The 26,424-nt window shown below is 37.9% G+C and overlaps 2 protein-coding genes and 1 long non-coding RNA gene across 3 annotated transcripts in view; 1 reads left to right on the top strand and 2 right to left on the bottom strand.

The window, feature by feature from the left end:
• The window catches only part of LOC144034327 (uncharacterized), a 99,773-nt gene extending 87,997 nt beyond the window's left edge, over positions 1-11,776 (bottom strand). The window contains exon 1 of the mRNA XM_077543082.1: positions 11,553-11,776. Within this exon, the coding sequence (XP_077399208.1) occupies positions 11,553-11,682 (130 nt within the window). The 5' untranslated portion in view covers positions 11,683-11,776. The remainder of the gene's footprint in view (positions 1-11,552) is intronic.
• A 190-nt stretch (positions 11,777-11,966) lies between these two features.
• LOC144063731 (uncharacterized) lies at positions 11,967-18,978 on the top strand. The gene is made up of 3 exons (XR_013296631.1): positions 11,967-12,102; positions 13,079-13,154; positions 18,756-18,978. It is a non-coding gene; the product is annotated as an uncharacterized LOC144063731 (long non-coding RNA).
• The window catches only part of cacna1bb (calcium channel, voltage-dependent, N type, alpha 1B subunit, b), a 170,358-nt gene continuing 157,992 nt past the window's right edge, over positions 14,059-26,424 (bottom strand). The window contains exons 49-50 of the mRNA XM_077585553.1: positions 23,876-24,099; positions 14,059-20,305 (exon numbers count right to left, since the gene is read on the bottom strand). Coding sequence (XP_077441679.1) covers positions 19,754-20,305; positions 23,876-24,099 — 776 coding nt within the window. The 3' untranslated portion in view covers positions 14,059-19,753. The remainder of the gene's footprint in view (positions 20,306-23,875; positions 24,100-26,424) is intronic.

Genomic DNA, 26,424 nt, shown 5'->3' with positions numbered 1-26,424 from the left:
TAAAGAACCTGTACATTGTGACTTTTGTACAGTATAATTTTTTACATCTTAAAAGATGTGTTTTGTTTGGTTACTTTCTTTCAATCATGTCAAGGAAATACAGGCAAAATGAGAAGCAACAAGGGAGAACAGCTCATGTAAACATTTCTGAAATGCATTTTTTGCATGTGATATCGTCACTTCAGCGATGCAATTTTTGAGCTCTCGAACAAACTAAATGCTGACTTGGAGCCAGTCACAAGAAGGAGTCATGTCATTTCACCTTTCAGCTGTGCATCTGATTCATTTCAGTGACACTGACAATTGTTTGGTTCTGGCCTGACCCAGAGCAGATACGCTGTCCCAAATTATCAAAAAATTATCAGAAAATAGATTTCCATGATTTTTCTGTTATCCGCTAGCACTTTCAATTCCATCACTTCAAACTGCTGTCTTTTGACGAGCCATCGGAACTGACTAAAAGTCAAAACCCTCTTTTAAAAATGGGTAGGTTCAAACAAAAGATGCTTAGGCTTGGGTTACTTAACAGAAACCTCTCACAAATCAACAAAAGCATAATAGTCTGTCTCTTAGTGGTTCTGGTGTTGAATACCTGAGAATATGACTTGACAGTTCACTTCTAATATAATTTATCAATTAGTCCCAAAAAATGTATTATTCAATTAAGGGTTCACATTAATTTACAGTTGGGTTTCAGGGTTATTATTTAAACTCTGGTTACTGTATGGTGTATACTAGGGGAAAAATCCTCATGCTACCTTTTTTCTTTGTCAATCATTTCCTTTGTTTCAAAAACAGAACATTTTGAAACGGAATTGTGGGTTCTGTTGGTCTCATTGGTTGGCTAATCACTTAAAGACGATAAACAAAGACGATTAAAAAAAATAAAATAATAAAAAATAAATAAAAATAGAGACATTATTCCGTCCTGTCATATTATTTTTTTTCTGTCAATGTAATCCACTCAACGTGCCATTTAAGAACACTGGAGCCAGTCACAGGCAACCTAAATTAAACATTATGTTAGCATTTACGACACAGAGGAAGGAGGAAATCCCACCCTGAGGATTATTGCTGCAAGTAGCATTGCATTTGCAGGATCATGTATTCAACACGAAGTAATGAGATGTGCACATGTGAGTTCACCTCTAAAATTTTACTGTATATGTCACTCACTCTACATGTAGACTGGCTGTAAGTGATATAGTAACTGTAAAATACTCAAAACATATGCTAAACAACTAAATGGAGTGTGTGAAACCAAATTTAACATACATTTTAATTTAAAAGGAAAACTACTACATAAATTAGTGATAACATGACACTGTGCAATATTCAACTGTGTTTGAACAGCATCCTTTACACATCAGCACTTCTTATCATAATTTTGCCTGTCATCAGTCACTGAGGCAGGTTTTTGTTTTGTTTTGTTTTGCTCCAGGCTAAAAGTCATGTCCTGAAAATAACATGTCCAATCATTTAGGTGTGCAGAAAAGCTTACACAAGCACTCTGATCTTATCACCGGTTCTTTAACAAAAGATAGAACACCAATGTCTGGCAGATTGCTATCATGGAGCAGTCAGAGTAGATGATGCAAAATGATCTTCAAGACCAGTGTACCATCACATTCATTTTAGCTGTTATTTTAAACTCATTACTTGAGTATACATGTCAGCATCTGAATTAATCCACATTGATATACAATCTGAATGATTTGCCAAATGAATCACAACACATACCAAAACAGCATGAGAAAGGGGGAATACCCAAAAGCACTAGTCAACACTTGCCTACGTCTAATCATCTTGCCTGTGTGGAAATTTAGGACAAGCACTTCAGGAGTGACTAGCATTAATCATCTGATGAAATATAATGAATGGCTTCGGGTATTTTGAACCTCATCACAGACAGTGTCTGTCATTTATGTCAGTTCATCTAAATTAGGTTGTTTGAGTTCACGTGTGTAAAGTCAAATCCATAACATGGGATTCAAGACTTTTGGGATGACCAGAGCGTGGAGTTTGCGGGTGTCAAACATACAAAATACTGTAGCATGGAAAAGCTGTTCATCATGCTGTGGTTGTGTTTAAAGAAAAAGTTAAAGGCCTGTGAGTAAGCATTGATCAGAAATCCAGATCACTACAAGTGTGCTCAATTATCTCAAATGACCCATTTGTTCGATAACTGACAAGGTAGCAAGTTAAGGTTGATTGCTTAAAGTTAATGTGTCCACAACAGATAAGACTGATGAAGATCATAGATCAATTGATTGATTTGTCCACAATTCCACAATAATAAACTCTTCTCGCCAAAGAAGTTCATTTGTGAACTATTTTCCACATTTTCCAATAATTTCCACATTGGCAAATTGGTACACGTTCCTTAAGTTCCTCACAAATTAAGAGATATTTTACCTCCATATTTGTGACTGGTCAACTTCAAACTGTTCAGTTCATTAAGGGAATATATGGAACTATTCATCACATTCCCTGAATTCCCACAGTTTAACAATACAATTCCAAAATCAGGACATTTTTTACACATTGACCAATTTAAACCATTCTCATTTCAGACTCAGACTCATTGAGGACATATTGACAACTATTTTTCAGATTCCCTAATTTCCTACATTTTCAGTACTGTTTGTTAATTTGCTATTTATATTGTAAATGGATTAATGGGTTACTCCCTCTAAATTGTGGCCCGATGTGTTTGATGAAATTCAGTAAAATGATCATTAAACTGTGCTGCATTGCTGCACCGAGCCCCCCCCCCCCCCCCCCCCCATCGTACATTAACCAACGGATCTAAGGTTGTGGTTTAGCTGCAATTAATTAACTCATTTACTGCCATTGACGGTTGTAGACGTCAAAAATTAATTTGAACTATTTTTATTAGTTTAACATTTTTTTCCGCTTTTGTTAACAAGAGTATGAAAACCTAGAATTGTTTTATTGTACATTTAGAACAGATATAAAATTTGTGATTGTGAGTTAACTCATGAAGTCATGCAATTCATTGTGATTAAAAATATATATTGCCTGACGCTCCTAATTTTTAATAATCTTTCCTTTTTTTTTCTAAATCGCCTCAGGCGATTACATTTTTTAATTGTAATTAATCGCATGACTTCAATAGTTAACTCATGATTAATCATAAATTTTATATCTGTTCTAAATGTACAATAAAACAATTCTATTTTCCATACTCTACAAAAGTGGAAAGAATGTTAATCTAATAAAAATTGTTCAAATAAATTTTTGACGTCAGTAGCCGTCAACGGCAGTGATTGAGTTAAATAGCTCCAGTTCAGACACTAGTTGTACTTCTAATTCTGCTCCCATGTGAGTTTTTAAGCTTTAGAGAAATGAATGAAAACTGAATCCATATTGTGATGGCAGAAGTACAGATACAGTACTGTATATTTTAAAAAAACAACAACAACAAAACAGGTAGAGCTACGGACAATAGATGTACAGTAAGAAATGTTAAATAATTAGCCTAACATGTATCTGGGTTATGCTTGAGTGCAGGTGTGCTTCACCTGCCCTACTATGCGTGAATTATGGTAATTATTCTGTCAGATGTGTCAGTTAAAGACTTTTTGGCATCACATTTAGATTTTTAAAAGGATAAATGACTACAAAGTAGGCCCATGTCCCTCATGCTACATAGTTGCCAAGTCAAATAAAATCCCCCTATTATTAAACATTGTACTGCATATATGAGCCTGCATAACTTCCCCGTAATTCTGAAAGCGTTTTATCAACATAACCTTTAATGAGGGTGACATATTTGAAGGGTCTGTGATTAATTGGTGACTGTATACTACCAGCAGACTTGCTCAACAATCTCCTTTCACTTATGAAGAGAAAAGAGAAGGTGAGGAGAGACGTACATCTGGGTTACACCGCATTTCGCTTCTATTCCCACAATGTTCGCAACCACAATGTGCAATTGACTCCACACACACAACCAGACACATATCCAGTCTGCCTATAGGGCACATTATACCGCATACTACAAGTATATTATTATGAGTTAATGGGCTGTAGATTATGGCTCTGCGGTACACCAAGAAGTACCATTTCATCATTTCATTAGATGCAGATGCCCGGGCACGCAGCTGGCATTGAACTGGCAATGACATCATAAACTCACTAAGCTCGAGGAGATTTGTGTGTCGCTGGCTTTTTGATCTGGTTTGTCTTGGCTTACCGCCCTTCATTTCAAAGTCAACTGTTATTGAGAATCAAACTTTTCTTTGTAGACTGACTAGACTTGTCAAAATGTCAAAATGTGTTTTTAGTACACACGAATCAAGTACAGTATTTATCTTTGTATGCGCGCGTACTTGCAGGTGTACGCGCACGTGTTTGTGTTTAACGTATTTAATGGTAAAGGTTTATGCCACAACTGTCCTAAATTGAAAGCATTGGAAATGACAAAAATAACGTTTTATGTGTCTGTAACATCTGCAAATAACTTAATACACTTGATAGAATCCCTGTAACCTAAACTATATTTTCAAATTATAATCTATTAATACACTACCGTAAATTTAATTAATTAAATACTTGATGAAAATCATAGTTATTTAATTGAATTCCTGAACAGAAAAAAAGTTTCCAAAAGGGAAAGTCAACACAATTTTTTGGGGGGACAATATGTTCTATGCAGCCCCAATAGTCTAAAAATTGTATTCTGGTTGAGTTAAGCAGCATATCCAGTAGTTTTTAATCAATATCAGATGGCAGCCATTTTGCCACTTGATGTCGACTGAAGATGACATCAATGCTGCTCAGGTCTCAGGTAATTTAGTTTTAGTAGTTTTATCAACGCAGAGTAGTTTCACCTGGAGTTCTAAAAAGCTCTAAAAAGAACACATCAATGGAGCCCCGATTCATCGAGTCAACATGGCAACGAGAAAGAGCAGTGCGCCGCCCTCTGCTTCTGTGTTTTCTTTTGTTTTTTTACACCTCTCAACTACAAATCTAAATGCGATCATATGGCGAATTTGAACACACAACAAAAAAGTGCAACACGGCAGCAGTTCCCCATAGAGGAAGGCGGCGTGGGAGAACGTTGCTGCTCGGGTGTCGGGTCAGTGCGTAAATTTAAATAAAGTCCTTTGCAATCACAATAATATTACCGAGGAAACTTTTGAATGGTAACTCATTAATTCATTTCATGTAGGTGCAATCCTGCGGGGGAGAAGCGCACTTGACTTGATGAAAATAAATAAAATATAAAAACATTATTCAAACGGTTATAAGGAAAAAATGGAGCGCAACTCACAATATATGTTGAGATGTGAGCGCATGACTACGGTGCCGGTAATGTTAATTGCAGACGTAAGAACGGATTAAGTTGTGTATGTAGATGATGGACTGTGATGTGAAACGGTACTGCTCAAAAAGATAACTGTCCGGAAATGCCAGCATATAATTCCCTGCGCGATAATGCGGCACCTTCATCAATAGGGTCATTGTCAAAAGGACATGCTATGTTTGTGACCAGGGGTGTTAAAAAAAAAATCAATTCAGCGATATATCGCAATATTACGGCGCGCAATTCTCGTATCGATTCAATATGCAGCCGAATCGATGTTAAAGCATCAATTTTTGATGGAAATATTCAACAAAACGTCTTACTTAGAGTTAGGCTTCACACTTTAAGCATGGAAGAATATTCATGGAACATTAAGCCTTAATATAGGCCTGCTTAATTATGAAGAAAATATTGATCACGATTAATTTGGTATTAATTGAAATGACGATTAGGACGATCATTTATTTTTTGGTACAAAACAAGAACATTTACAAAATGTAACAATTATTAAGAAAAAAAAAATCTTTGAAACACTATAATTATGCAAGTTCCTTTTGGATGAAATAAAATTTATTAAATGTGTTATTTTAAAATTTAAAAAAAAAAAGTGCAAATGTATACATTTAAACAGCTTCAACAATTCAAAATTAGTATTAATAATATTTTTTTGACAATTATGCAGATTTTGTAATTGTGGAGTGTCATAATTGAAATTGTAATTGAATTTTGATTAATTGCACAGACCTACCTTATTTTTATTTCAATGCTGTTCAAACATGAAATTGAATTGCATCCTGTTTATTAAATACAGTGGCTAACAGTTATAAGCCTGAAGTTTCAGAAAAATAAATACATTTTCATACAAATATTAGAGTGTACATTTACAAGTTTGTGTAAAAAAAAAAAATCTCAATAATCGACATATAGATTCATATCAGAATTAATCGGTATCGAATCGCGACCTATGAATCGTGATACGGATCGAATCGCCAGGTACGAGGCAATTCACACCCCTATTTGTGACAAAAGTGGACTTTACACTCTATAGGAGTATTTACAGAAAAACTAAAACTTTATAAATGAGGAAATGAAACGTCATGTGTGGTTGAAAGGAGGCAGGGACAGAGAAAACCTCAAGGTTCATTGTGAAAAACCTGCTGCCGACCGACCAGGTTAGGTTCATGGACTCTGTTACCTTAGTAACTGACCGCAAGCTTAAATTACCGCTTTTTATGAAACAGGCTAGAGTTACCACTTTTACTCTGGTTTCAGTTGCCTCCCTTTCTGAAACAGAAGACGCAGAGTTTCCCCACATTTCAGGATTTCTTGACTCAGGGTTCTCGTTAAACCTGCTTCGTGAAATAGACCCAATATGTTCTTCAATTCTAATGAATTTGTGTATAATGTAAATAAGAGAATACAATGAATTGCAAGTCCTTTTCAAGTTATATTTTAAAAAATCTAGGTTTTCATACTCTTGTTAACAAAAGCGGATTTTTTTTTTTAAACTAATAGCAATAGTTCAAATACATTTTTGATTGTCTATAGCTGTCAATGGCAGTGAATGAGTTAACATTTAATTCCTTTATGAGTAAATGTGCCAAATGAAAACAAGGATTGTGCTGGAAAAAAAAAAGATTTGTCTATCCGCATCTGTCAGGACTCTTGCTAAGTTGTCTGAGAGGCTTGGGAAACTTCACAGACTCATTCCAGACAGAATGAAAGATTGGAACTGATTTATGTTCTTGCTGATAACGCAAGCTGCTGTACAGTGTTGTCAAATCCAAGCTGCTTTGACACCGTGATGGCTACGATATATCACCAGCAGTGGAATTATGCTTCAAGAGTTCACATGTAAATGGTTGTACAATAATCACCTTTAATGGCCCAGAGTGAAAAGGAATGCTTCGTGTAAAGTGACTGATTTATTACGCTCAAAGGGCTTCTTGTTCTCTTTTTGTTTTTCATTTTAAACTATCTGCTGGTTTATCAAGCTAAATAATATGGCTCATTTGTAATTTGCTATTTGTGTACTATATATGCAGACCCGAGGCGGCTCTTTCTTCTTCTTTTTTTTTTTAATTAAAATATTTTATCATAGTAGCTTTATTTTTAACTAATCTGCAACAGCCTATCATGCCGCTAAGTAGGTTCAAAGCATCCATCTGCGTGCGTGTGTGTTGCTGCCTTGATGACTTTCCTCTGTTGAGCCCTTAAACTGAACCCGCTAAAGGAGGTCATATTTGCTGTGTGGCAGAATGATTTATCGATATGAACATTCAAGATATTAATACAGTTTTCCTTCGTTTATTGCTGGGGTTACGTTCCGAAAAATACCCGCAATAGGTGAAGTTGTTATACACTCTGTATAAGGCTGTAGAATCTCTCACCACACACCTTTTAAAGATTCGACAGATTTAGTGACCAAAAAAATATCCATCATCAGACATTAGAGGTTTCAAAAATACAAAAATATTAGCATTGAAGTCTGTTCTGCATTTTCACTTGTTTACACAAAAAGCTATTTTTCATCGGGCTTATGTGACAAGCGCCTGAATTTCGCACACTTGGTTATGTCCTACTGCAGATTACTAAAGAGCGAAAAAGGTAGAATCAAACTTTTTTTCTGATCAAAGAAGAGTCTTGGTAGATTCATTGTGTAAATAATCATATAGCACAATCTCGGGCTAGGCAATTTTGCCTAAAAATAAAATCTCAGATTTTTTAACCAAAAATTCGATTTACAATTTTTTCCCGATTTTATATTATTATTATTATTTATTTATTTATTTTATTTTTTGACATAAGCCAAGAACTTAAAAAGTGTTGCTTTCATTTTATCAGTTAACAAACGTAACCATATTTCTTTTCTTGGAATCAATGCGCAAAACTTCTACCTTGAATCAAATACTTCTGGAAATGTAAATCTATGTGTTGATAAAGTAGAAAAGCAAAACTTTTTTTGTCAAAAATTTGTTTTGTCACTGAAAATAGACTGTTATCAGCATTACCAGCCAGTGCACTATACTACATTTCATAAGAATTTTATGTCGGAGACGACGCAGAGGCTGAAAACCGGCGAGTGAAAGTAAGCTTGTCTTTCATACCGGTAAGTGCTTGCAAGGCGAGTCCGTCTTGACGAGATAGCGTACATGTTGCGACCACGCAGCGACATTAACGTGCACATTTGTGCTATTGACATAAGCTTGTAAATGTCTATAAGCAATCAGTATAAAATATCTAATTTACAGCAGGCCAAAGATATCCTCGCTCCGGCGATTGACCAATATTGGAGGCGTTCAGAGCAAAAATATTGCTAGCATTTGCCTTGCCAGTCACGGCAAAATAACCACTGCCTAAACAAACGGCGTGGGGCAACTTGAGCAATATACTTGTGGCTAGGTGGCAGTAGCACATACCTGGGTTCTCCTGTTTTCAACAAATGGTGAAAATGAGTCCCTGAGTCTTCCTCACTGTAGTGTACATGGGTGCCATATCATTAGCGAGGTGCAACGTGTCCGCTTTGGTGATCGCTCTTATTGTGCTCCTTTCTTGTCATACGTACTTCCTTGTGTAAATGACTCCTTCACGGTAACATAGTAAACTAGTTGTTTGTTTTTGCGGGAGTTTGTTTGCTGTTGTTGAGTTAATTCCGTATGGAGTGTGTGAGAACACGACTGGCAGAGCTAACGCTACGGAAGCCCATGGGGGCGCAACGAAAGGGGGGAAAAAAAACATCTATGTTCAAATTTTTTTAATTGTTCACAACAAAACACTCTAATTAATTAAAAAATAATAATTTATTGCCCAGCTCTAGCACAATTGTATAGCAACTATTCCACGCACCCCACTCCTATGATTGAAATATTGTCCTTTTTCAGCCACATTATGTGTTCTGAAAGATAATTTCTTGCTATCTCTATTTTTATATTGGTCACATCTGTAACAAGTATAAATCTAATTTCTAGGCAAAAGCAGGCGAGAAGCACCTACCTCTATTTGCTGTGTGAGCCATGTTGAAGTGCTCAATTCGTTTATTCATTCATTCTTTACCATTTTACACCATTGCAATGAAATTTTAGGAATTGTGCTGGCTTGTGAATTTTTATTTTATTTATATTGACAAATTATCACTCACCAAGGTATATCTGGAACAAGACAAAACTGCCTGTAGGGGGCATACTGCATTACCCAGTATTACATAACCATCAGGCTACAGTTACACTGAAGAAGCTAATGTTCAGTTGAGGACAAGATGCAGTACTTCTGAGTCTCACTCTATCTTTCATCCATATAACAAAAAGATGACACTAAAGATGAAATGAGCTGCAAACCAAGCAGCAAAATAAACATTGTGCTGTTGTGGAATTCAGACGTAACTCACTCAGGCGCCTGGCACCGTGCCAATCTGAGGTCAATTTCAGCAGGTCATGAAAGGATTATAGAAGTTCAACGCAATGTAAACCCAACAGCATGTGCACTTCTGTCACTCTATCAACAATCCTGAGAAAGCAAACGCTGATGAGAGAGCCAAGCCGCTGGGATGTTGTGTTTAACTTAGTCTAGATGGCACATTAAAATGCTTTCATGAGATGTAACACGTATGGATTGGATTTGGCAACCCTTTTCCAAAGGTGCCTGTTTCTACGTACACAATTGAGAAAATTGTGCATGATAAGAGTCCAGACAAACAAAGCATCAGCTCATTTTTAGTTTGACAGCCATTTGCTTAATTTATTTAATTATATATGTTAATATTTAGTTATTAATTTAAAATAAAAAATAAAAAAAGCTGGGGCAGGGGCAACAAAAGACTGGGAAAGTTGAGTAATACCCAAAAGGAGGCAGGTTAATTGGAAACAGGTGAGCGCTTTGCATGGATGACAAAGCCGAAAGCCTTGAGTGACCTTTGATCCCTCAAGCGACGTTGCATTAAAAATCATTGTCATTAGGCGTGGGAATCTTTGAATGTCTCACGATTCGATTCGATTCTGATTTTTGGGTCTGCGATTCGATTCAGAATCGATTTTCGATTCAAAAAGATTTTTGATTTAAAAATGATTTGATTGACAATGATTTTTGCTTCAATCTGTAGATGTGCAAGGAATTGTAATGATCTACTCCAGTCTGACTCGCTAATGCTAATTAGCACGCCACTCGCGGCACTTTTATCATTCAAAAGAACAGCTCCACGCTGGAAAAAAAACTTATAGTGGAATAACTTGACTGTGACTTTTTCATTCTACTCTCTAATGTGGCTACAACTTAACAGTGTATTAGACCGCGTGGAACCACACTGCCCATCAGTGGCTGATCCGGGTACAACATGAACAGCGCTCCAAATAAAGGCACACACAGACAGTATAAAAAAATTAAATAAAATCGATTTTGGGACATTTAAAATTGATTCTGAATTGTACTAAAGGAGAATCACGATTCTTATGATAATCAAATTTTTGGCACACCCCTAATTGTCATTGTATCAAAGATATTACCACATGGGCTCAGGAACACATCAGAAAACATTGTCACTTAGCACAATTTGTTGCAAAATTTACAAATGCAAGGTAAAACTCTAACACGCAATGTGAAAGCCAAAACTCCGCTGCTGGCTCGTTTAGGCTCAAGCTCATTTGAGATGGACAGCGGAGACCCTGCACTGTAGAGCAACTAAGTTTTATATGGACCAAAAATGGAAAATAATTCCACCTGCAAATATTTGACAATTAGTGATCCCAAACGTTTTGAGTGTCCTTAAAAAGAAATGTGATGAAACACTCTGGTAAACTACCACAGCTTTTTTGAAAAATGTTGTAGGACATTAAATTTGAGTGAACATTTGCAAAAATAAAAACAAAAAAACAAGTTAATCAGTTTGATCATTAAAATGTTATCATGGTAGTGCATTCAACTGAATTTAGGTTGGCAAATCATTGTATTCTGCTTTATTTATATTTTACATTACGTCCCAACTTCAGTGAACTTTTGGTTAGTAAATAATAAAATAAAAATACTTAACTATATAACTAAACTAAATAACTTAGTGGTGCATCAGCCTGGCATAATAGGCAACTTTGATGACCAAACACTAATGTGTCAATAAAGATGTCAACCATGCCAATTTACTAACACTACAACTTCGTTCTATGTCAGATAACAACAGATTCTGGTAAATTTTCACTTTTCACTTGTGTCTTTGCTATACTAGGTTATTTCTTACCTGTGTGCAGCATCCCGTAGCCAGACTCTCCTACAAAATCAAGCAAGGTTGAGAAATCTTCGGGGGTGCCTGTACACATGTTAATGAGCCCGAGGAGGCAAAATGTCCACTGAGACCAACAGCACAACATGTCTTTCGTGTATTACGGTGCCAAACTGCGTTGTGGATACAAACGTGTGGCTGTCATTGATTTAAAACAAAGTCACAGGTCATTTCCACCTGTCCACTTCTTTCTTTCTCCCCCTACAGCCGGCATGTGTTTTCCTCTCCCTTGCAATCGAATCATGGAGCCAGACAAGGCCCGCCCATGCTCCCAAATCTGGCCAATCAGAGCTCTACATTTCTCCGCCAATTTTACTATAGGCCAATTCTGAAAGTTTGCCGACAATAATCCTCTTGGGAGACTTCCGGGTGGTACAACACAATCTACTACTGGGAAAATGAAGACATACAGTAACAAAGAGGCAGCAGAGGTGGCATAAACTCTCCCACTACTTCAAGATACGTTAAAAAAATAAAATGAAGTTTTGATTCAACACCATGTAAGAAAGTAAGTGATGTAAATAAATACAGACTCTGAAATTATGTTACTATCTATCTATATATATATATATATATATATATTTTAGTAACTTTCAGAAGAAATCCCTGCACACAATTAAGTTAGTACTGATAAGAAAAACATGTCACATGTTGTTTAACTTTAGTAGAGTTCTTTAAAAACGGGCGCACACACACACACAATCAAACAAACGAGATATTTATACATAACATATAATAAAATAAGCACTGATGCCGATATCAATGCTTATTTTATTATGGTGTATAGGTATGTCTATGTTTTTAGTTTTTTTAAAGATGTTTTATGATTGTTTTTATGTGTATGAAAATGTAATCAGATTGAGAACGAGGGAGAGAAGAGTCATATTTTACTTGGGAATACAGGTCCGACCCGCGGCATCATTATATGTGGCCGCGAAGGCAAATCATGCGCGTCGACAGTTTTATTTCAAATTGCCTTCATTTGTAATGACACTGAGATGAGATATTGCAAGCATTTTTGTTACCTTTTACATTTCCATTTTTTTTAACAACATTATTTTATTGGCTTCTGATTTCAAAACGTTTCATCCATCAATTTGTCATATGTGACAATATACAGCAATAATACATGGGTTCATAGTCATAACGGCCCTCTGAGGGACATCATAACTATGATGTGGGCTGCGACATAAATTTGTGTGACACCTCTGGTATTAAGTAGTTAATAGATGAGAGTGAGGAACATGATCAAAGTCTTCACTGACGTTTATGAGGCACGAGATGGTGAAATTGTAATCTTGCCATCACTCCCATAGGCTGCAGCAACTGAAAGCTGAATGTAAACAAACAACTGCAGTTTCCTAACCAGCAACTTTACCTTCCCTGTAATGATCAATGGAACAAATGGTTTGATTATCCTGTCCCATTCAGTCGTCTTTGTCACTTTGCTTCACTTTGGCGCCGGCTCTCGTCCGTCTCTATAGGTCTTTGGGGATTCTTCACCAAGTGGATGTCGGGCGATTCCATGATAGAAGCAAGTTGGCAAGGCCGTAGTAGATGGTAAGTGAAATGTTGCAAATCAGAGGGGGGTCAAATTGTGTAAGTTACACTGTGTATAATACAAATTAGACCAAATAAATGCATATATAAATAAAACAAAAAACACAATTACAATTGGGAGTGATAATAAAGGAAAATGTAATGGGGGAAAAAAGAGAAAATGAGTCAGAGCTACTGGATGCTGACTCTCAGCACTCTGAAGAGACTCTAGCTAGCTAGCTAGCATTGGCTCAAAGTTAAAATGTGTTCCCATAACTTACCTAACACTGTGAACTGTCTAATATAAAGAATGTTAAATTAGCAAATGATAACTACTGAAATTATAAACCTTAAACCGATTTACTGTATATTTTTTCTTTTCAGAACAGACCAATATTTTTTGAATGCCAAAAGCTGGTAGTATTTAATTTGGCAATAGCCACAACGCATAAGCCACAAGTCATTCTTGTAAGGAAAAACTCAAAACAATGATCTTAATTAAATATGGCCACTGATGAGGAATAGCGTCTTTTTCTGAAACTGCCTCTTTTTATCCCCATCCCTCCATCTGGCTGATGTTCCTGTTTTTTTCTTGCCATATACAATCTTAATCATCATTTCCATGGCGATTAACTTGAAGGAACAAGCCTATTTTGACAAAGTAAGAAGTTGAAAATACAGATACATGTTATAAATGTAGGGAGTGAAAGTCATAGAAAAATAGTGAAGTACAAATACCAGAAAAGTCTACTTAGAGATGGTCCAAAGACGAATACTTTATTGGGGTTGCGCCACAAGACATTTGAATTAATTTGCCAGCCCCTCAGTGATCATCTTAACTATGTCTGAGCGTCCAACACATCATTTTTTAATCATCTTACCGGTTGAAATGTCAATTGCCGCCTGCATTGGGTCTCCCTTAACACATTCAAATGACGGCGGTGGACAAGAAAGCAAGCCAATGATTTCTTTGTAAATATGTGACTGGCCATACTGTGAATTTCTAGGCGTATTTTCTGAAATCTTTGATTGAATTCTCTATTTTACAGCATCAAGGGCATTCGACACTGACATCTTTAGGAATGTAAGACAACAATTTCATAATCATTCTTCTTTATTCAATGATTTATACTCATACAAAAATCGGTAAAGTTAGACTGCCTGTGCAGGAGACAGTCGAGTAACAGATCAGGCAGCGAAGGATTGAGACACTTAAGAACCACTCTGCAAGTACATTTCCACTTTTTTTTTGGGAGGAGGGACTGGTGGAAACTTTGTGACTATGTTATTCAAGTTCATTAAATTTACACACTCGTTGTGTAAAGCATCAGAAATACAACAGGCAAAATATCAAAGTCATGGATGTAGTAAGTCAAACAATGTTTTTTTTCCTCTTTTTTCTTTTCTTTTTTGTACATGCACATTTCTTTTAAGGACATGCAAACAGGAAATGTCCAATGAGGAAGCCATAATAAATGATGACAGAAGACATTTGGCACCCTGTTCAAGTTTCAAGTTGAAATTATTATCTATTTCGAAGCACAAATCCAAAACATTCTTGGAGACAAACTGGGTGATGGCCAATCTTGAGACAAACGTTACCCACACAGCCAAATTCTTAGCACAGTTAGGAATGATAAACATAATGTGTGAGAATGGATGCGGATCTGGTGCGGAGATGACACTGTAAAAAATGATATCACACCTAAACAAATGTTTTTCTTGTGATTTCTTACTACAAACACACTCATTGTCCAATATCCAACAGTGTAGTGTTGCTTTGCTCAATATAGCTCTTGCAGACAAAAATAAAGGAATTTTCGGAATGTTCACATTTAACAAATTCATCATTTTCTGCTCTGTTGTTGACAACAGAAGTCAAAACTGAAAGTCCTTTGACCTGTGGCCTACTTTATAAGAACTTCGGGATGTCTTTCAAATTTATTCGGAAAGTACATATTTCTCTATGATTTAATTTAGAAAGTCTCCATACCTCCAATCACAACATCTTGACAATTGTTTTTAGCCCCAGAAAAAAGGTTTTGTGATGTCTGACAAATCAATAACGTCTGCACTTGGAGTTAAAAAAATAATCTATACAGCAGTAGAGACACTGAACGCTTAAAATGATGAGCCTGGGCCAGGAGCTCATGCATTGGTGGAAGAGTCATACTTGGGTAAAGTATGAAATGTCCTGTTGTAATACATCCTCTTTATGATGTCAGTCTAACAGTCACTGAGTAATGCATTACTCAAATATCTCATCCTTTGCGTGACGGCTCACTATTTGCTTTTACACTTGACTTTTTGTTGTGAAGTGAAGTTGTTGTGAAGTTAATGTGTCTGATATACCCTGAGATACAGTATGGTTGGTGATCTAGACCAGTGTACTGCATGCAGGGCTGCCTCTCCCTAAACTCATTTTGCGCAAGGGGACACATTTGTGCAAATGTGCGCTGGATGTATAAACAAATTTGACTTGACTTGAAAGTAGAAATGCACGTTCATTGCACATAAGAGCTCCCATGAGGTGCTCAACTTAACACCGTTTGCTTAAGTCAAGAGAAAGGTCATGACAAGACTCCATAACTGAGCAATCAGAGGGAACACTTCAACCCGTTAGACTTGACGTGTCATCCAAACGATACCAGAAGAGGTGGGTATGTTGTAATGAAACTTTGTGTTTTAAACCTTCTACTGTCCTCAGTCTCTGTCTAGATTAAAGATCACCCCAGCAGTCCTGATAAACATATATTCTATTCATATTTTTAATAGTGAAGTGAGCAGTTTATGGTGCTATATAAAATATAGTTAATAACCCCAGTTTGCTCAGGGGTGGCCCAGACTGTATGTAAACATGGAAAAAAAGTTTTAAAAAAAAGTGGAACAGATAAAACCATCATCCAATTGTTAAATACCCGCAATGACAACAGTCATTGCAAGGCAGTGATAGAGAGATTTGCAGAGGGTGTGCATGCATTTGCAACATAATCAGCTCACAGCGACACACAAGCGGACACAGTAAACTTTCATTTGAAAGAATTTGGAAAACATTTTATCTGCGAAGACACCGCATTATGATCTTGAGTTTTTGTGTGAGTATTTTGTAGATCTTGGCAGACACAAATTTGTACCCAATATTCAGGAAGCAATATATCTAGACGGCTCTCCAAGCAAAAAAAACAACCAACAAACAAAACATTTACAACACAAATTGCAGAGTGAACTGGAAGAAAGATGCCTAATACGTTATTATCAATCCATCCATTTTATACAGCGCTTTTCCTTATAAGGTTAGAAGCATGACTTGGTCTGGTTAAATGCTCTCTTCATTTCATTTTCATTTTTAATTCCATTTTATTTGAAAGGGACAATGTACATTATTGAACAACAAATTAAATTGTAAATATGCCAGATTCTAGCAGCGGTTGCTAATTTGCATCTGTAATCCCCTATACATAAATACATTAGAATGCAGTCATTGCAAGGCAATTGCAGAGGGTGTGCATGCATGCAACATAATCAGCCCACAGTGACACACAAGCGGACACAGTAAACCTGCAATTAAACTAACATGCATGTTTATGGAATGTGAGAGGAAGTCCGAGTAATCACAGAAAACCCACACAAGCACCTAAAGAACACACGCTCCACACAGGAGGGAGCAGAATGTATTCAGTGCAGCAAATTAAAGTCAACACAATTTAATTTGTTTTCCATTGTTTAAAGTTTAGCCTTTAATCAGTACTTAAAGAGCAGGGTCACCAACCATTTTGAATGGGATGATAATGATGGGAAACTTAAAAAACAAACAAAAAAACAAAAAACAGACAGACCATGCACCAAAGGAAGTGGTTTCTGTACGTCAACGTGATCATCACTAGCCGGGTCAATACCAACAGACCAGATCAGTCCATCACTGACGGACTCCCGTTTCGCTACTCCTTGCCGTATCTCACTTGTGTTTGTTCACAGGGTTGAGCAGAGCAGAGGAAAAACTACCCGTCTTCCGACACAAGAAAAAAAAAAAGTTTGACCATCGCTCGTCAAATTGGTGACCTACCAGTGTCTGTGTTGGCCGTCACGTTGTTATAGTTCAACTGGCTTCTTGATTAACTGGCTGTTAATTCCAGCTGTGGTCGTTAGGGCAAGCTCAGTCCAGTAATTTTGTGTTTCCTGTCTGTTTAGTCGTCACAAGCTACATCAAAATTGTTCAACTGCATAACTGTTCAATGATTCTATAAACACGTAAAACAAAACAGCAATTTTTTGCAGCAAGTTGATAGTTGTAAACAAGCCGTTTTGTTTCACGTGTTTGTTGAAGAATTAAACAATTCTGATGATGAATTTGCAGACAAGAAGCGCAAAATGACTGGACTGACAATGTCCAAACGAGTGGAATCAGGAGCCAGTTACTCTAGAGGCTAATGGAACTGTAACCGGTCCCACATACCGCAACAACATCATCCCTTACTGTTTTTATATCACCAATCACCACACTATGTGTGTGGGTCTGTTTTGACGCCGATTGGCTGTTGCTGACGCAACGGTCCTGAAATAGCGGTGACAAACTATACGGAAACACGGTGAAAATAATGGCGGCGGATTGGCGGACTGCCGAGTTCAGTTTTGATTCATCTTAAAATAATGATGGACTGATGATGACGGACGGGTGGGCCAGTCGCGGGCGAATAACGAAAGACAGACCTGCTAAATTTACTGACGCACCCACCTCCGGTTCTAAATAATGCAAAGGGCTACCAGTTTGATCTACATTTCTGAAATAACAAATTTGCCCAAATTATGTGTTAATAATTTCTCACCATTAACAACAAGGTAGAAAAAAGATCAATATCAATATGCAACCAGTTTTCTCTATAAACCACTGCAACATACCTAGTAAATTATAGTGTCTCATCACTGGTGACTTATTTATAAACAGGTATGTGGGCTACTCGTGGTCCTTAGGGCGTACCTGATGTCCGTGGATATCATGTTGGTATTCCCTGCGTTAAGCACATATTCCACTGAGGGTCGATCGTTTGCGATGCTAGCGCATGTTGATTCACGTCCAGGTTGCAATGTTCTGTAAACAGTTTTGATGGTTCTCTAAAGGTTTTAATGGTTTAACGGTGAAACCAATAAAACTGTAGCTGTTTAACAGTTTTAATGGTTCTCTAAAGGTTTTAATGGTTTAACGGTTAAACCATTAAAACTGTAGGTGCGAAATTTGAATGAACCCTGACAGGAGCGCGCATTTGCTACCTTTGCTACCTTCACCAACACTCGCAAATGTTTGTCCTCTCAGTGAAATATGGTCTTTGGAGTTATAGTCTTTAGTTATACACTGTGACTTGAAAGGGAAATTATTTAGTTGCACCGATTGTATGGAAGCATTCCTCCATTTCTCTCTTTTGTCCATCCTGTGGGCTTGCTGGAAGGTATTATGAAATGGATTAGGACGAAAACAACGAACCAAACAAAAGGTTCTCCTCTTAGAACCAGATCAAACAAAAAACAGTTATGTGCATCTTTGAATAGAATCGGTTCTGCTGGAGGACATTTGTTTCTGACTTGAGTTACATTTTGATATTTTAAAATGGCACTTTTGTCCTTTTACAGATGGTTTCTTACCAATGGACTGGCAGTGTGTTTGAAGAAAAAGGCAAATGCTCAGCACACACCCTTAAATAAAGTACAGACACAATTTTGACATGTTCAAGACCTCGGCATGCACTACATTGCTGACTTTGGATCTTTAATTTGGATTCACCAACTACAAGACTCAGTATATCAAAATGTATTTTTTTTGTTTTTCTTGATTTTTGTTTTGTTTTTATCAAGACCCTTACGACAGATCCAAAAAGCTTTAAGTTGTCCAGTATTCCTGTGCAGTACTTACATGCTTGACTGTGTCTTCAACACAGACCACCCACTCAAGAAGCCAGACTCCTGCTCACATCTTGAAAATGAGGCACTTAGTATTCGGCCACATGTTGTTGTAAAATTGTTGTCCAAATCCCTGCGTGCACCCCCCCACAATTTGAACAAAGCTTGACCATGAAAATGGCTCATGTTTGTTTATTTTGCCTCAAAAGTGACACTTGCTGATCTTTGCGTTAATCAGAAAAGGTCCAAGAGCTATCATCTTGGTCAGTGATGACCTTTCGATTCCATCAGATGTTTGGTGCTAGCAAGTTACATCAAAACCTCTGCCCTAAATGTCAAGACAAAGTAAAGCATCCAGGTAGGTCAAGAACGAGGCATTTGGAGGATTCTCAAACATAGCTCTTCAAGATTTTGGCTTTTAGTCTTCAACACCACTGGCCAAGGCAAAATACTGAAGGGTCTTCAAAATCATTTTGGTGCAAGGGGTTAAAAAAGGGGGTAGAAAAAGTCAGCATTCTGTTTTTCCTTCCACAGTTCTCTGTGTTGGAAGGAGAATAACACCAGAATACTGCAATGGACCCCTTTAACAGCACTTTCAACTGGCTAGTTGGCCACTTTCCCTCAATGCAAGCTTGCTGGTCTTTGACCAGCTCACGCGACCTGACATGAGCAACACAGACAGGCTGCTCCTTCATCAGTGGATACGAAAACATCTCTACTATCCTAGCATGTTAGCACCAGTCCTCATCTTCTCTCTCCCTGAGGCTTCCTGGTCCTCTGCTGTTTGACGCAGAGTTTACCCCAAAGGTGAAGTGGTACCCGTTAGGTACCACATCTGCACGCCCTTGTGTAGCCGCCGCTGTGACGGGCACAGCAGCAGCATCATGGGAAGATGAGGTGGTTGCGGAGGCGCCAGCTCTGGCAGAGTGCGACAATATTTGGCTGCTAACAGCGTCCTGGAAGTCCTCGGTTTCTTCGATGAGCGCTTGTTGAGAAGCTCCCTGCAGGTGCCGGTTTAAATTCGGCTCGGAACCAATGCAGGTGACCGGTATCGGGGAGCGGTCATTGTCCCAGTGCAAGCGCTCGTTTTCTGAAAGGCCACGGCTGACACGAGTTTGGTGTCCGGCTATAGTGGTGCTGGCAGCAGAGGAGAGAGGAGATGAGTTTGCAGTCTTGTAGGCCACGGCAGGACGAGGAGTGAGGGGTGTTTGGGGGAGCTGCCTCCGACCACGGCCTGGTGTGCTTGAACCAGAGGGGGCGGGTTTACCCCCAGTGCTACCATGCTGAAAAAATAAAATATCATATTACCTGCCAGCTAAATTCAGGATGAATACCAAATTGTTGCTTGCACAGTAAAGTTTTGACATTATAATATACCGGCACAGAGCTGGGCAAAACCGTCGATATATCGGCCCATCATTGACGGATGCCCACCTTTTGGTGAGTGCTTCTGCATTTTCGCAGAGTGCTTTATGACAGGATCACTCCAAAAAAATACACGGACTGAGCACCGACTGAAGCAGGTGTACGCCCGTCGATCCGGGTCAGTACAGATGGTCCTTGTCAGCCACTGTGTTTTTTCAAGGCTTCCTGTCATAAAGCACTCACCGAAAATGCGGAAGCATTCGTCAACGACTGGCTGATGTAACAGCGTTTTTTTTCCTTCTTTGTTCTGTTAATATATGTTGCTCCTACAGAGCAGAGAAAATATATGCCTGTGGTTATCATACGCTGTTTGTACGTGTTGTTACGCTGTGTGTTAAAGTAGCAGCTTAACATTTATAATTACTGTAACATCTATGCTAATTGGGCGTTGAAAGAGGAATACAATTATTTGTCCTCTTTGCGTGTTCCAAAGCTTGAAGACAGATTTAATGTAAGAAAAAACACCTTTGCAAAAATGATTTTAATCTAACAGAGATCTCTGGACATCGTGACAGGCTCCAAACATCACATAACAGGCGGAATTTCAGAGTGCCGAATGTGTCTTTTCCGCGTGTAAAATGGCTTCTTATAGTTAAAAAGACCGCCTCTCTTTCATTTGTAGACAAAACATACTCTCTTGGTACTTTTCCGTGAGCGATGGCGAAAACAGAGTCAGGGGTGCGTGTTCGAAGCAGATTCTGTTCTCAAGGACCAAATGTGTTTTCCCACAGATAAGGAACTTCTAGACCAAATAATATGTCCCAGCTTAAGGTCAAATTATACTGAGTTCAACACTACTTGCTTTACACGTCTATAAAACCTTTCAACATGGTTAATATAAAGAATTAAGATGTTAATAATGTATAACAATGGTTAATATATGAAAATAAAGAATTTAAATGTTAATAATATCTAACAGCGTCTTTAGCGTTTATAAGTTAGCATCAAGTTAGCAGATTTTTGCTGGACTTAATTTTATAGTCTGGCTGAACATTTTGGAGTTTAAATGAACAATGTTTAACTATCTATTGTTTGGAGTTAATTTGACAGTGCACTTCCTCTGTGAGTTACAAATAAATAGCCTGACATACGTACACATTGTCTCTTATTTAGAGAAATGTGCAAGCGAGTCTTACCCAAGTAATGTTACATGATAGCATTAGTCACCCATTTCTTGACAGCAAGAGAGCGACAACAGGAATACTTAAAAATGTACAATACAATTGTGTTTAGAGTGTCCAGACTCTAGCTAGAGTCTACCCTCAGTTTTATGCATCCCACACACTCTAGACCAGTGGCTCTTAACCTGGATTTAATCGAATCCCAGGGATTTGGTTAGTCCGTCTCAGGGCTTCGGTGGGAGGTCAAGACTCAAATGACTCATGATGATACGTCCCCGCTTGGCCATAATTGGCTGCAGGTGTTCATGCTACATTGCTTGGCCTATCTGAGCTGCAGGAAATTTGGTGCACTCAGTAGTCGATTTGTGGTTGCTGTAATGGTACGTCGTATGATTTTTCTATTATTGTAATTTCCTCATACTATGTTGAGCAAAAAAAAGAAAGTGGTCACTCAACGCGTGCTCTTTGCGCATGCGAGTCGCATCACGGGCGCATTGCTTTCACATTAGATGTCGCATTTGTTTTTGTATATATTTTGATATAACAAAAAATCCGAATTGGGCATCACGCCTTGCAGTATGAACGTATGTCGGTTATGTGCTCTCTCTTACGGGTTCAGTGAACGCGCAGAGGAAACTGGTAAGGTCCAGTATGTCCAACAACTTTAAGAACCACTGCACTACACTCGAAACTTCGTTTTGGGAAGAAGAAAAAAAATACATGGTCACTCCATATTGTAGAGTTTTACTGTTCACGGGTGGTTCTGGAATGTATGCCACATTATGAATGGGTGTTCAGGATCCTTTTAAATTAACAGCTCTATAAATGTGTCATTTAAAACTGTCAAGGGAATAAAACATTACACAGATCTTGTCTTCTTCTTTTCTTTTCGACTTGTCCTGTTAGGGGTCACCACAGCGTGCCATCCTTTTCCATCAAAGTAAATTTTTGATCTCTTGACCTCACTACATCCATCAACCTTCTCTTAAGTCTTCCTCTTTCTCTCTTCCTTATCACCTTTTTGCCGATATACGCTCTCTTTCTCTCTGGACATGTCAAAACCATCTAAGTCAGCTCTGTCGAACTTTTCCCCCAAAACATCTAACCTTGGCTGTCCCTTCTGGTGAGTTTATTTCTAATCCTATCGATCATGCTCACTCCTAGACAATACCTCAACATCTTCATTTTTGCCACCTTATTTTTTTCTCAGCACTACTGTCTCTTATCCGTACATGATGGCTGACCGTTCCAACGTGCTTGGATCTGTTTCTTCACCTCTTTACCACAGGCGCAATTGCTCTGGACTGTTGACCCCAAGTATTCAAATTCCTCCACCCTTGCTAACTCTTCTCCCTGTAGCCACAACTCTTCCTCCACTGCTCTCATTCCACACACATATATTCTGTCTTCTGCTAATTTTCATTCCTCCCCTTTCCAACGCATGCCTCAACCTTTTAAAATCTTTGGCCACATAATGCTTTCACCAGAGATCACATTGTCATCTACATGGACCATGGGGATTCCAATCTAATCTCATCTGTCCGCCTATCCATCACTGTTGCAAAGATGAAGGGGCTTAAGGCTGATCTATGATGCAGCCCAACTTCCACTTTAGATTCCTCGACACTTAAAGTGCACGGCACTACTGCTCTGCTACCCTCATACAAGCCCTGTACTATCTGACAATACATTTCTACCACTCCAGACTTCCTCATGCAGTATCATAGCTCCTCTCTGAGTACCCAGTCAAAGGTTTTCTTGAGACACAATGCAGCTCCTTCTGACATTCTCTGTACTTCTCCATCAACCCCAAGGAAAATCATGCATCTGTATTACTCTTCCTAGGCATGAAACCGTACTCTTCCTCACAAATATTCACTTCTATCCCGAGCCTAGCTTCCACTACTCTTTCCCATAACTTTATTGTGTGGCTCATCAACTTGATTCCTCGTTCGTTCCCACAACTCTGCACATGGCCTTTGTTCTGGAAAATGGGCACCAACACAATTTTCCTCCATTCTTCAGGGTTCTTCTCACCCTCTCGAATTTGATTGAACAACGTGGTATTATACAGATCTTGCATTGACTCCTATTAGATTGTGATGTTGTATTGCCGATAGTATACGTCTTCATTTGCAGACCATGACTTGGAAAATAAATTGCATAAGACTTTTAAGACGTATTTTTTTTTTTTTTTTTTTTGTAATCCTGACTTTCTCTGGTTAATTTCAAACATTCACAAATCTGAGAATGCTGTTTCAAATTAAAATTAAAACTGACATTGTTTTGACAGCTACAGTTACTCACTTGTTTAATGATGGCGGTGTCTTGCACCTCTCCTGGAGATGTGGATCGGCTTGGACCTGCTGACTTGGCGTGGCTCGTCTCCCTGGAGCCATAACGCTCACAGGAGTAGTAACGTTGCTTCTCCCCTGCAGAGGAGTGATGCCTTCTCTCATGCGGGCGACTACGGTCACGCTCCCTCGCTCGTTCTCTAGACATACCTTCAGCTGAGGGGTCTGTGAAAGAGCCTAGGGAAAAATGCACAAAATGACAAAACTGGAGCTTTGTCTTAGGATGTCTTTTGGAAAGTAGCCCAGTTTTTCCTTGACCTAAAGGCATTGGTTGTGTTATTAGCGGTGAAGTTAAAAGAGGAATTCAGACAAACAATAGATGTCATTTAGCATTTTCTTTTCAATACAAATAAAATCTGATATTCTTAGATGAAAATGTGTTTATATTTGAGATTAAACCTGTCAAATCAAAGGAATGTTTGCTTAGTTTTGAATTGAACAGTGATTTTAGAGGATCTGTTTCTTGCCTGTGTCAGTGGAGGTGGTGGTGGTGGGGGGGGGATTTGTGGAGGAAAAGTTATACTTTTGCATTTACACACAAATCAATAAGAATGATGATCAAGATTTTTGATTGTAAGGGACTGGAATTCCGGCCTTTGATTTGATTTGATACAAAATTGTAAAAAGAAAAAAACAACAAAAAGTGATCTAGGGCTGCTCGATTATGAAGAAAATACTCACCGTGATTATTTTGGTAATAATTGAAATCATGATTTGGACGATCACCTTTTTTTGGTACAAATCAAGAAAATGTTTAAATGTAAAAAAAATATTAAGATAAATAAAATTCTTTGAAACACTAATTATGCAAGTTCCTTTTGGAAAGATGTATTCAATTAATTATTATTATTTTTTAAATGGTGCAAATGTATAAATTTAAACAACTCAAAATTTGTATTAATAATCTTTTTTTTAACGATTATGCTGATTTTGTAATTGTGGAGTGTAATAATTGATATTGTAATTGAATTTCGATTAATTGCACAGCCCTAATGTGATCTTATTTTTTTTTATAGATAAGCAAAGCCCACAAACATACTTTGGAAAAACACTTTGCTCTAGTGAGTGCTCATCAATATTAAAGAGAGTGCTGACACCAGTAGTTCATCGGTAGGTTTCTATGTATGAAAAATAATTAGTCTGTAAAAAGTAATCAGGGAAGATGTACAACAAACAAATAAGCAAAAATGAGTTAAAATCTAAACAATCCACACCAGAATGTGAACATATGCTTGAAATTAAGCTAATGACACGCTGTGGAATTCCGTTAGTTCAAAGCTGGACGTTTAGGTAAATCACTCTCTTGGAAAGTGCCCTTTATCATCAACCCTTGTTCCGAGAAGACCAAAGGTGCAGACATTTGGCAGGAAGAACAATAACTAACCAAACTGACAGCAAAGTATACGAGTGGAAACAGCAAAAGCCGTCGGATCAGCCATATAACTTCTCATTCCCTTGCAGCATGGTAAAGACTTTGGTAGTCAAATGCGCTCAGGAGTTGGATGTTGACTGGGATTTCATATTGTGACTTTGCTGTGAAATATATTAGATGGATGAGCTATAAAACATTCTGCTTCTCCAGGGATATGCCTGGGAACAGATAATGTCAGGAAACAAAACAGATGTTCAGACAACCTGTCCTGCCCTGTTCTCCTATACACTCACAAGGTCCATGTCTAAATATTTGTCTGCAACATCAAAAAATGCTAATAAATAAATGCAGTCCTGATTATACTGAGTCTCACCAAGCAGTGACTGACAGTCATTTCGAGGCAGGTGAAATTGTTTCTGCCCACATGACTACCTGTGATGACAGAATGGCATCTTTTACATCAGGTCACTCTCCTCCTTGTGCCTTCATATAATGCATAAAAGAGCCTCTGTCTCATGTCTTTCCAACCTGCTAAACGCACATCCCCATTTACAAAGACAAAACCAGTAGTGTTAGACATTGGGATTAGGCAAGAAGAACAACAAGACTATTCAAAAGTGAAAGCTTCAAAACTGGCACCGGACAAAAAAAATTGACCTTGGCCTTTGACCAACTTGGCAATCAACTTGAAACACATTATGAAATGAAATCACGGTATGAATTCCTAGTCAAGCCGGCTTCAAACAACATGACTGTTGAAACACTAATTCAGGTGTCAGCTTTTTTTTCTTTTTTTCAAGATTAATTAGTAATCAATGTGCATTTGCAGTTTTGTTTAACTGAATTAGCTCCTTATCTGTTTGTTTTTTAACATATGCGCTAAAGCATATATTGTGCAGTAAAATAATTTCATATAACAAAAATACAGTACCACCTGTTTTAAAAACTTGGCATATGCTCTTAAAGTTTATTGACTCTTACTGTGCGGTGTTTGTTGATGATGTTAACATTCATCCTTGCGTCCTTCAGGACAGCCGCACTATAAACTTACTCAGCAAGTGCAGACCACACAATCTGAGTAGAAACTAGCACTGAAGCAGATATTAGGCAAAACGGAGAAAAAGGCTGTA

This window comes from Vanacampus margaritifer, chromosome 14 (assembly GCF_051991255.1).
Source record: "Vanacampus margaritifer isolate UIUO_Vmar chromosome 14, RoL_Vmar_1.0, whole genome shotgun sequence".
NCBI classification, from domain to species: Eukaryota; Metazoa; Chordata; class Actinopteri; order Syngnathiformes; family Syngnathidae; genus Vanacampus; species Vanacampus margaritifer.
Note: the sequence above shows the minus strand (reverse complement) of the source record. Positions and strands in the feature narration are given on the sequence as shown.